This window comes from Garra rufa, chromosome 12, assembly GCF_049309525.1.
Source record: "Garra rufa chromosome 12, GarRuf1.0, whole genome shotgun sequence".
Lineage (NCBI taxonomy): Eukaryota > Metazoa > Chordata > Actinopteri > Cypriniformes > Cyprinidae > Garra > Garra rufa.
The window spans coordinates 41,241,743-41,254,434 of record NC_133372.1 but is presented as its reverse complement, the minus strand read 5'-3'; the positions used below and the strand labels follow the sequence as shown (position 1 = coordinate 41,254,434).

Sequence of the window (12,692 nt, the reverse complement as noted above, 5' to 3'; positions counted from 1 at the left end):
TTTTTACACTGCGTTTCACTTTAAATCTACAGACAGCAATCAACACTGACTGCTTCCTCTCAAACTGAAGAAATCTGACAAATATAGAATCTGTTATTTTGCGAGAGCATTCCGTTTGTTATCAGTTTTTGTATCAGGTGATACATTTGATGGGATAAATATAGGAAAGGGTGTTGCATTACTGACGAAAAGCACAGGTGAGATGAGAAAAGAGCTTGAGAACTCTAGCCTTTGGATATATTCAGCTACAAGTTTCATCCAGACAAATCTTCCTTTTTCTTTGTCTATCTTTTGACAACCTTAGTATTTTCATTAAAAATCATAGTTTCGGTATTACCAGAATAACAAAGCAAAATTAAAATCTGGAATCGACTTAAAAACCCTCGGTTGTGAATTACTGTTTGCAGGAATTACAGGTCTCCATTCCCATTTTATTGGTTTGGGATACATCGTATGTGTTATTGCATTACATTTCTCTAGAAACAGGGATGTTCATCCAATAACTCTCAGGAGACTGTGCTTATATCTTATATTGAGCAATAAATAAAAAGTCTTTGAGGTATTCCCATAAGTTACATAACCCACAATATAAACCCCTCTTTCTCAGTAATAAACCTTTTCTCTGTCTGCTCCGTTTCTGAATGAAATCCAGAGATCAGACCTTCTGTGTTGATGAACTGTAAACTCATTTCTGATCTGGACACTGTCAGTTGTGTCACATCAAAGACGAAGGTTTTGGGTTTTGCGTGATGCAGTCTTATTTTAGATTTGTGAGGACAAAAGCTGTTTAACTTCAGTTCCAATGTGCCAGAAAGTTGTTATACATAAATGAAGAAAATATTTGCAGGTTTAGGCTAGTTTGAACCAGGGCTTTTATTATTATCGAAAACTAAACCCATAAAAACATTCCCGTAACTTGAATTGAATAAACATTAACTGAAATAGTAAGTAAAAAATATTTTTAAAATAGTTTTATGTCAGCTAGTTGTCAAGTCAACAGTTGTAATTTTCTATTAGTTTGAAGATGAAGTACTAAAATAACTAAAACTAAATAAATGATATAAACAAAATAACTAAGAAAATAATATTTAATAAATATGATATAGACATGTTTAAAATAGAAATATGAATGCAAATGAATAAAAATACACACCAAAAAACAAAATCTAATCCAAAATATTAATTAAAAACATAATAGTATATTAATGACTATCACAATATAGTAAATAATATTGCTATTTTTTCATTGAACAAATTAATTTTTTAAGGCAAAATAAAAACGTTTTTTTCTTGTACCTGTCAAATCTGAGATTTTGGGCTTTTTGGTTTTTCATAAAATGTTTTTTCAGACTAGTGGAAAGAAAACATCCAAAAGACACTGTTAAGTGTTTGTTCATAGCATTTTATCTAGTTGTTTCAATAGATTTTAATTACAATATGTACTTTTAGAGGCTTTTTAAAGGCTATTTAAAATTTTTTCTCAAAATGAGTTTTTGTCCTACACTGAGCCATAAATCTCCATCATTTTTATTCCTGTCAGTATCCTGAAGGTTTTTACAGAGGTATTTGTTCATATATAATTTGTGTGATTATATACAACATTTTAACATTTCCCTAAAAATTTTGAAAATATACTGCTTTCTGTCTGTTCTGAGTATTTTCGGAATTATGGAGTGACAAAAATAAGATAACCAAAATTCCCTTGGTAAAAACTTTTGACTCTAATATGTCAAAAACAAAATTAAACAAGATTTTTAAAACTGACTTCCTCCAGTGTTCAGATTTTTGTACCAGAAAGTTATGCAAATTAGTGCATATTTCATTAAACAATACCTCATTTGCATTTTAGAAAGCTTAACAAAAAGTGTTTGCAATTATCAATGTAATCAATCAACTGGGTAAGTAAGTTTTTTTTTTTTTTTTTTTTTTTTTTTTTTTTTTTTTTTTACTGCATTCACCTGCAGTGTCTCACCTTAAATTAATTAACAACTATTACTAGACATACTGTGGCCCAAAACTATTTGGACATGTGAGGCACACTTATAAAGTATGAATGTCATTGAATTTGATAATTAAGACAAAACGTATTGGGACAAAACTGAAAGAGAGGATGGAAGATGATGTAAACTTTAAATATATTCATTAAGATTATTCAGACAAAGCCATTAAAATAAGAACTCATTAATGACCAAACTTCTGAAATGCGCTTGTAGTTCACTTCCAAACAATATGTTCAGTTACATAATTATAACGATATGTTCTGCTCAACCGCTGGTCTATTTTGCATATATTTCCGCTCAAACTCTTTGTCCAATACCCAGAGCGCCATTAGAAATTCACAAACAGACAAAAACTCCCTGCAAACCTTATGTAATATAGTCAGATGTTCTTCCTGTGGATCTCCATCATGGGAGTAAAATCCAGCCCAATTCAGCAGGATTACTGTGCAGTTTATGGAGCACGGGGATTACAGTTTTGGCTGCCGCTGAGGATATTTTACCATATTACATTGCATCTTATGCATCTTATGAATACATAATAGAGTAAAACATATTTTACATAAACGCTCACTGTCAGTCTGGGCTTTGACAACAACTGACAGAAAGTCATTGAGCAAGGCTGATTTGATACAGTGGCATTTTCAGATATACTTTGATGGAGGTTTCTATTTATTCAGTATCTAGTGTTTATTTCATCTGTTTCCATTGGATATTGTTTGTAACTTGCCGTTTAGACAAGATAAAGTTGACATAAAGTCTCTTCTGCTCACCAAGCCTGCATTTATTTGGTCCAAAGTACAGCAAAAACAGTAAAATTCTGAACTATTTTTACTATTTAACATAACTGTTTTCTATTTGAATATATTTTAAAATTTAATTTATTTATGTGATCAAAGCTACATTTTCAGCATCATTACTCCAGTCTTCAGTCACATGATCCTTCAGAAATCATTCTAATATGCTGATTTGCTGTTCAAGAAACATTTTTATTATTATTATTATCAATATTTTAAAAAGTTTTTTTTCAGGGTTCTTTGATGAATAGAAAAATCCAAAGATCAGCATTTATCAGAAATAAACATTATACGCGATACCATTCAAAATCTTGGAGGCAGTATAATTTTGTTTTTTGAATTTAATTTAAATTTAATATTTTTTTTATTGAAATGAATACCTTTATTAATTATTATTATTATTTATTATTAATAATACCTCCTAAGGATGCTTTAAATGATCAAAAATTATGATAAAGACATTTATAATGTTACAAAAGATTTCTATTTCAGATAAATGCTGTTCTTCTGAACTTTCTGAACATTCATTAAAGAAACCTGACAAAAATCTACTTTGTTGTTTTTGAGCAGCAAATCAGAATATTACAATAATTTCTGAAGGATCATATGACTGGAACAATTATGCTAAAAAAAATTAGCTTTGAACACACATGAATTAATTATATTTTTTAAATATATTCAAATAGAAAACAGTTACTTTAAATAGTAAAAATATTTTAAAATGTTACTGTTTTTAATGCACTTTTAAGACTACAATTAAAAAAGATAATTGAACATTAGAAAAATCATTATTAAAACATTTTTAAAAATTGAAAAGGAAAAAAATATTAAAAAATTGTATAGAGCATTATTTCTTGACAGTTGTCTTCTGCAAAACCTTACATTTAAATGTATTGCAAATTTTATAAAGATCAATAAACATTATAAATTATAATATATAAAAAAATTATAAAAAAGCATAGTTGTTATAATTCTTTTATAGGTGCTTTTACAGTTTTACATTAAAGACTGATGCATTTTCTGAGTTACTCTTCCAAAGATCTCTTGGATCTCTGACCAGGAGAACTCACACTTTTGACAGTAAAAATGTCTTATTTGGGGAGCAAGAAGTGCGAAAGAGGTCACGTTAGTGACATTTATGTAATGGACCTGTCAAAATGCCCTAGAAAGCAGCAATCTAACGCCCTAATTATAACTCCAAAAGCAGAACTGCTCATGGTGCATGGACTAAAAATATGATGATATTTGATGTCCTGAATAAAATAAAAAAAATTATATTTGATATTTTATAAACAGCCAGGAACTAAAATGCAGTGAAGTAAATATGAGTGCAAAAGTAAATGCCCTCAGGTTCACACAGGTGTGCTAGCAAAAAAATATCAATGGGTTTGACATTTGACATCAAAAAAGATTCCAAATACTTAATTACAAACAGCATATCTACTCTGTGTGTGAAATGTTTTGCATGAAACCATGCATGCTTCATCCTTCTTTAAAATCAATGGTATTTCATATGCAATAAAATTCATAAATGTTTAAGTGTTCAAATACTTTATGACTCTAATGTTGAGATCTGTGTTCAATAAATTGGTTAAAAATATAGCTAAATTGAGAGATAATAATATAATTGAACAGCAGATCTACTTAGTTATCATTTAAAACAATATTATTTTTTGTGTGTATGAAATGTTTTGCATGAAACCATGCATTCTTCATCCTACTCTAAAATCAATGGTATTTCATATGCAATGAAATTAATAACCGTTTAAGTGTTCAAATTCTTTATGACTCTCATGTTGAGATCTGTGTTCAAAAAATTGGTTAAAAATCTAGCTAGATTGAGAGATAGAAATATAATTAAACAGCAGATTTACTTATTTATCATTAAAAACATAACAAATTTATGTTTTGCATGAAACCATGCATGCTTCATCCTTCTTTAAAATAAATGTCATTTCATATGCAATGAAATTCATAAATGTTTAAGTGTTCAAATACTTTATGACTCTAATGTTGAGATCTGTGTTCAACAAATTGGTTAAAATCTAGCTAGACTGAGAGATAAAATATATATAAAATATATGTTAAATAATTTAACAGCAGATCATTTTCATTTATGGTTATTTTGTGTGTGTGAAATGTTTTGCATGAAACCATGCATGCTCCATCCTTCTTTAAAATCAACACAATTTCATATGCAATGAAATTCATAAATGTTTAAGTGTTCAAATACTTTATGACTCTAATGTTTAGATCTGTGTTCAACAAATTGGTTAAAACTCTAGCTAAATTGAGAGATAAAAAACATAATTGAACAGCAGATCATTTTCATTTATGGTTATTATAGTTAACTAAAATTAAAACCATAAAAAATTGTATTACTTCAAATAAATATATGAATTAAATTAAATATTAAGAAAACCCTTAAACTTATTTTATTTTAGCCAGTTGCAGAGGAAACATCTCTAATTTTTATTGTTAAACTTGAAATAAAAATTACATAAACACTTTTAAAAATGACTAAAAAAGACAACACGCAACAAAATTATTAAAAAAGTGACCTAAAATTAAACAAATTCAAAATATTGATAAAACTATAACAGTATCTCACTGATACTAAAATAACACTGTCTCCACCACATTTAAAAATAAGTCTGCACTCTATTTCAGATGTATAAACATGTCCCACATACCTTTCACTTTTTCCAGAAAACAATAACTCTTGTACTTGCATGCAGGAACGGAGCATCTGTTTAAAAAAGTTTGCATGCAATGAATACCAAAGTGGCAGAAGAACAGTGCAGAGACAGTGATATATAAAGCAATTGAGAGCAGTGCGCTGAAACGCCATGATTAACACATAACACAGACAAATGTTTATTCGAGTGACATCAAGAATGTGGCGTGTAATATGTGGAGCGGTGATAGGTGTATTTGTCACTCTGTGAAGCGTTTGTAGTAATGCATGTGTGTTTACTGATGGCTGCTGCTGACGCCAGTGCACGCAGGGGCCAGTGACTAATAATCACTCTCCGGTTTGCCAAATAGAATGATGAAACGTCACATGAGAGAAAGGAAGAGGGTGAAAGGAATAGTTTGTCCAAAAATGAACGTTCTGTCATCATCTACTCACTCTCAAAACCAAACCCAACCATCTTTCTTCTGTGGAGCACAAACGGAGATGTTTTGAGGGAACTTCACTCAGCTTGTTGAACAAATGGCCGTTCGTAATGACCACAACTGTCAAGTTCTGGTCCTAATAATGAAAAAACACACACACACACACAAAAACCTTAAAAGTTAGGTGTGCTACATTCCAAGTCTTCTGAAGCCATATGATATAACTTTGTGAGATGAACAGATTGAAAGTTGTTTTCAAAATCAGTTTACTTGGCTGCCATCTTTCAGCAGCTATTTCTCATTCCAGTGCAGCTCATGTCTACTTAAATGGAAAAAATCTAAACATATGTCAAGATTATGCATTAATAAGATGTTTTAAATCAGCAATATAAAACCTGACAACAATGATATCACACATTTTGCTTTTTAGATGTATGCATATATATAAGTACACTACAATTGAAACATTTGGGGTCAGTATGATATTTAAATGATTTTGAACATCTCAAGGCTTTCTTTATTTGATAATATACAATATAATTTATTTTAAATACAACAAAAATAGTATTATTATTATTATTATGTAATATTATTGCAATTTAAAATAACATTTTTCTATTTTAATATATATATTTTTAGGATGACTATGTAAAATGTTTAAAAGAAATATTTATTTAAAGGAGATTTATTTGAAATATAAATAATTTTTAACATTATAAATGTCATTTTTGATCATTTTAGTTTAAATTGTGCTTTGAAAAAGTGTACTTTTGGTTTAAAATAATAATAATAAAAAAATAAAAAATGTATTAATTTAAAAACTTTTGGTAAAAAAAAATAAATAAAAAATTATATATGTATATAATTTAGTTAAAAAAAAAATATATATATATATACATACATATACATATATATATATATATATATATATATAATATATATATATATATATATAATTGAATTTTTTCAAATACACTACCGTTTGGGGTCAGTACATTTTTATTTATTTTATTTTATTTTATTTAGTTTCTTTCTTTTTTTTTTTTTTTAAGAAATGAATACTTTTATTCACCAAGGATGCATTAAGTTAATAATTAAAAGTTTATTAAAAGTTTATTAAAAGTTAATAATAAATAATTTACATTGTTATAAAATACTTATATTTTGTATAAACACTGTACTTTTTAAACTTGTTATTCATGAAAGAATCCTGAAAAAAAAAAATCACAGGTTCCAAAAAATATTTGGCAGCACAACTGTTGATATTATCCAACATTGATCATTCTAATAATAAATCAGCATTAGAATGATTTCTGAAGGATCATGTTTCACTTAAGACTGGAGTAACAGCTGATAAAAATTCAGCTTTTCATCACAGGAATAAATTCAATTTTAAAGTATGTTAAAATAAAAAACATTATTTTATATTGTAAAAACATTATGCAATATTACTGTTTTTTTCCCCCTGTATTTTGGATCAAATAAATGCAGCCTTGATGAGCATAAGAGACTTCTTTAAAGACTATTACAAGTCTTACTGGCCCCAAACTTTTGAACGGCAGTGTATATAATTGAATTTTTTCAAAAAATAAACAAATAAATAAATAAATAAATATATATATATAAAATTGAATTTTTAATTTAGAATAACTTTTTTTCTATTTTAATGCTTAAATTACTTTTTTCAGGATTACTATGAAACTTTTTTTTAAATGCAATCATTTGAAATATAAATGTAATATTTTAAATGTCATTTTTGATCATTTTAGTTCAAACTGTGTTCAAAAAGTGTACATTTGGTTAAAAAAATTATCATATAAAAATGTAATAAAAAATGAATAAATAAAATATTATGTTTTTTAACATTCTAAGGCTTAATTTATTTGATCAAAACTACAATAAAAACAGTATTATTGCAATTTAAAATAACCATTTTCAATTTTAATGCTTAACATACTTTTTTAAAGATTACTAAGAAAAAAGTTTACAAAAACAGCATTTATTTGAAATATAAATCTTTTTTAACATTTTAAATGACTTTGCTGTCATTTTTGATCATTTTAATTCAGCCTTTCTATATAAAAGGATTAGCCCGCAGTGTGTTTATTGATGGTAGTGTATATCTAGTAGGATAAATCACATGCAATATCAAAATGCGCGTCTTGTCAGTAAAGCTGGTTTTGTAGTCAGTAGTAAATCTTCACATGTGTGCTTTCAGATAGAGCAGCATTTACTACACAGAGCTGTAGTTCATTGGCAAACTGTGCAAAACCAAAAGCGGCTTTCTGACAAGATGCACATTGGATATGTATCTAAAAATATTTAAAATAAGCTAAATTTACTAAATATGCAACGCTGCATAAAATATTAAGTCTTCTTTTCAACACTGTTATTCAAATCATGTGAAAAAAATCATGTTTTAAGAATGCGTTCTCTGAAAAGTCTTGCACAACAAGCAAAATTATTTGTTCAAATTTTTAGCTTAGACTTGGAAATAATTTATACGGTCCACTTTTCCGATTCTTCTGTTGTGATGTGGTTATATGGACTGTGTGATGATTCTCCGTTTGTGTTCTATAAGGCTTTGGAATGACATCTTGGGAGTAAATGATGACTGTTCCTTGAAGAACAGAGAGACAAGCGGATAGAGACACCAGAGGAGAGACTAAATGATGAACTAGATATTGACGTGGGACAAAGAGACAGGACGGAGTGAAAAACGAGCAAAAAAACGAGAAGGCGATGAAAATGGCATCTCTTGGGATGCCCAGTCTGAGTATTAGGCATCAGGATTGTCTGGACCCTCCCAAAAGCATTTTATAAATAGACCTGTGCGGAGACGGCAAGCGAAAGAGACAGAACCGGGAACGGGTGGAGGGGCGCTGGAGAGAATCGAGGTCAGACCACAGAAAGAAAATTAATTATGAATCCGTCCACATTAGTGTGGAGGATTATTGAGAACAAACACGGAGGAACAGGAATGGAGAAAGGAGGGAGAGACAGGTTTGAAAGGAGGACTGAAGGTGAATAGGAGAATGGACAGTCAAGGGTAGCTTTTTAAAATAAATATGCATTTAAAAGAAGAAATTTGCCCTTTTTGTGCAGAAATGGCAAAATAATGAGTATTTTTGAACAGGTTTCCTTAACACTCACCCATTTGCTATTGGTCGGTCAAAATAGATAGTCCCGCCCCAAACTCACGCCATTGGTTGAGCCAATGTTGCTATATCAGAATTGTCTAATAAGAAGAGAAGTGTTTCAGGGCAATCAACCTACAAATAGCTCAGTTGTAGTAAAAAGTAAAGAAGTAAGAATAAGTAGTATTTCTTTTACAAGCATCCTTTTGGCCTTTTTGGCCCCTTTTTTGCTTGCAAAAAGAATACACACTTTTTTTCCTCCACCATCTGTTTCTGTATCTAAAATGGATCTCTTGTTGCAAAAAATTAAGCCTAATTTATCTCATCCGAGTACAAGTGGCTTCTGTTTGGTGAAAAAAATGTGAAAAAGCTCTAATAAGCAATATGGGCTTTTATACAGTGAAAAGTAAAGAAGTAAAAATAAGTAGCATTTCTTTTACAAGATGCCTTATATCAACTTTGATGTGGCATTGCATCTTTATAGGGGATGTAAAAATACCTTATGTCGGGATGGTTTCATTTGCTCAAACAAGCACACTTTTGCCCTCTTTGGCCCCTTTTTTGCTTGCAGAAAGAATACACACCTTTTTTCCACCACCATCTGTTTCTGTATCTAAAATGGATCTCTTGTTACAAAAAATAAGACCTAATTAATCTCATCCGAGCACAAGTGTCTGCCTTCTGTTTGCTGAAAAAAAAAGTGAAAGGCTACGATAAGCAATATGGGATTCTTCACCTGTGTAGATAGCTGAAATTACATCAATTTTCTTAGAAGAATCTACCTAAAGAGTAAAAAATAAATTATGCATATAATATAATATAATATAATATAATATAATATAATATAATATAATATAATATAATATAATATAATATAATATAATATAATATAATATAATATAATATAATATAATATAATATAATATAATAATGTAATTATTTAGGAATACTTAAAAATGCATTATGCAACTAAAATAAAATTATATACATTATAATATAATATTTACTTTAAAAGTACATTTTGCAGTAATTTTGCCTTAAAGTTTATAATATTGTGATTAGTATTTAAGCTTCAAAATATATAATATAATAAAATATAATTAAAAATATTTAAAAATGTATTTTACTATTAAAATATGTAATATATTTAAAACATATATTTTGCTGATTTATTTATTTTTGGCTTTAAATAGTTTAGCTTATAATATTGTGATTAGTATTTAAACTTTAAAATAAAAAATAATATAATATAATATAATATAACATAATATAATAGATTAATGTCATTAATAAGGAATGCTTAAAAATGCATTATACTATTAAAATAAAATTATATATATTATACATATTATCAAAAGTATATGGTGCAGTCATTTTGTTTTAAATAGTTTAGTTTATAATATTGTAATTAGTATTTAAGCTTTCAAATATATAATATAATATAATATAATATAATATAATATAATTAGAAATATTTAAAAATTTATTTTACTATTAAAATATATAATATATTTAAAACATATATTTAGCTGATTTATTTATTTTTGGCTTTAAATAGTTTAGTTTATAATAATAATATATAATAATAATAATAATATTGTAATTAGTATTTAAGCTTTCAAATATATAATATAATATAACATAATTCATTAGGAATATTTCAAATGTATTATATAAAATTATATATTTGAATAATAATAATAATAATATAATATAATATAATATAATATAACATAATATAATATAATATAATAATTAATTAGGAGTACTTCTACAATTATATACATTATAATATATACTTTAGAGTTATATTTTGCAGACTTTTTGCTTTAAATAGTTTAAATAATTTATAATATTGTGATTAGTATTGAAGCTGCGAAATATATTATATTATTATATATCAATATAATGAATTATGAAATAGTTCATTATAATATTAATATTACATTTGATATATATTACAATATAATACATAATTTTCTAATATATCAAGTAAACATTATTTTTATAGTTTGATTGTCTGTCTTTTTGCTTTACATTTTATAAAGTTTACAACATTGTGCTTAGTATTGGAGCTTCAAAATTATTATACAAAATGTAAGCTTATATATAATATAATATATTAATATAATTATGAATACTATGTTATTCTCATATGTCGTGCAAGAAGATGTTTGTTAATAAAAAGTACAAAAAAAAATTATGAATACTTAAGTGATATATAGTATCGTAAGGTATTAACATACGCTATTATGTAATACTTTCACAGTATATATTAAAATCAATGGTATGCATTAAAATCAGTCATTATTACTATTAAGTTAATAATTTATTCAATCATGAAATACATCAAGTATACATTAGTCATGTAAGCTACCTTTCTCTTTTTGCTTTAAATATCATTTATAATTTATTTTGGCTTAGTTTAAGGCTTAGAATTCTGTATCGAAAACGTTTTATGGGGAAAATATTAATCTGAAAAATAATTCCGGTATGCTGATGAAAAAGTGGGCAGTCGCTGTTGTGCTATTAGATAAAGGCCAGACCTTCTATTTGAAGAGGTCATGAGGGTAAATATGACATGGAGCATGTGGCTCATCTCCTAGAAACAACATATACTGAAGTAATGAATTTCCGTCTGCATACGTCTGAAATCTGCCTATAGGAGCAGTGTGATTTTATGCGTGTGTGTGCTGGCTTTGCTCCAGCGGAGCACTCGGCACTATCAAAGCTGAGCTTCACTGTCAGGCTTAAAGCTGTCTATCTTCATTACATAAAAGAGTGCCTTCCGCCCATCGATCCCGTCTCATACCAGAGCCACGCCGTTATACAGGTCCTTCTAAAAAAAATTAGCATATTGTGATAAAGTTCATTATTTTCTGTAATGTACTGATAAACATTAGACTTTCATATATTTTAGATTCATTACACACATTTGAAAGTAGTTCTAGCCTTTTATTGTTTTAATATTGATGATTTTGGCATACAGCTCATGAAAACCCAAAATTCCTATCTAAAAAAATTAGCATATTTCATCCGACCAATAAAAGAAAAGTGTTTTTAATACAAAAAAAGTCAACCTTCAAATAATTATGTTCAGTTATGCACTCAATACTTGGTCGGGAATCCTTTTGCAGAAATGACTGCTTCAATGCGGCGTGGCATGGAGGCAATCAGCCTGTGGCACTGCTGAGGTGTTATGGAGGCCCAGGATGCTTCGATAGCGGCCTTAAGCTCATCCAGAGTGATGGGTCTTGCGTCTCTCAACTTTCTCTTCACAATATCCTACAGATTCTCTATGGGGTTCAGGTCAGGAGAGTTGGCAGGCCAGTTGAGCACAGTAATACCATGGTCAGTAAACCATTTACCAGTGGTTTTGGCACTGTGAGCAGGTGTCAGGTCGTGCTGAAAAATGAAATCTTCATCTCCATAAAGCTTTTCAGCAGATGGAAGCATGAAGTGCTCCAAAATCTCCTGATAGCTAGCTGCATTGACCCTGCCCTTGATAAAACACAGTGGTCCAAAGTACTTTTTTCGGATGAAAGCAAATTTTGCATGTCATTCGGAAATCAAGGTGCCAGAGTCTGGAGGAAGACTGGGGAGAGGGAAATGCCAAAATGCCTGAAGTCCAGTGTCAAGTA

At 28.5% G+C, this 12,692-nt stretch overlaps 1 protein-coding gene across 1 annotated transcript in view; it reads left to right on the top strand.

Moving 5' to 3' along the window:
• Positions 1-8,562, top strand: part of LOC141347598 (regulating synaptic membrane exocytosis protein 4-like) — a 31,796-nt gene extending 23,234 nt beyond the window's left edge. Inside the window, exon 3 of the mRNA XM_073852588.1 lies at positions 8,496-8,562. Coding sequence (XP_073708689.1) covers positions 8,496-8,562 — 67 coding nt within the window. The remainder of the gene's footprint in view (positions 1-8,495) is intronic.
• The last annotated feature ends 4,130 nt before the right edge of the window (positions 8,563-12,692 follow it).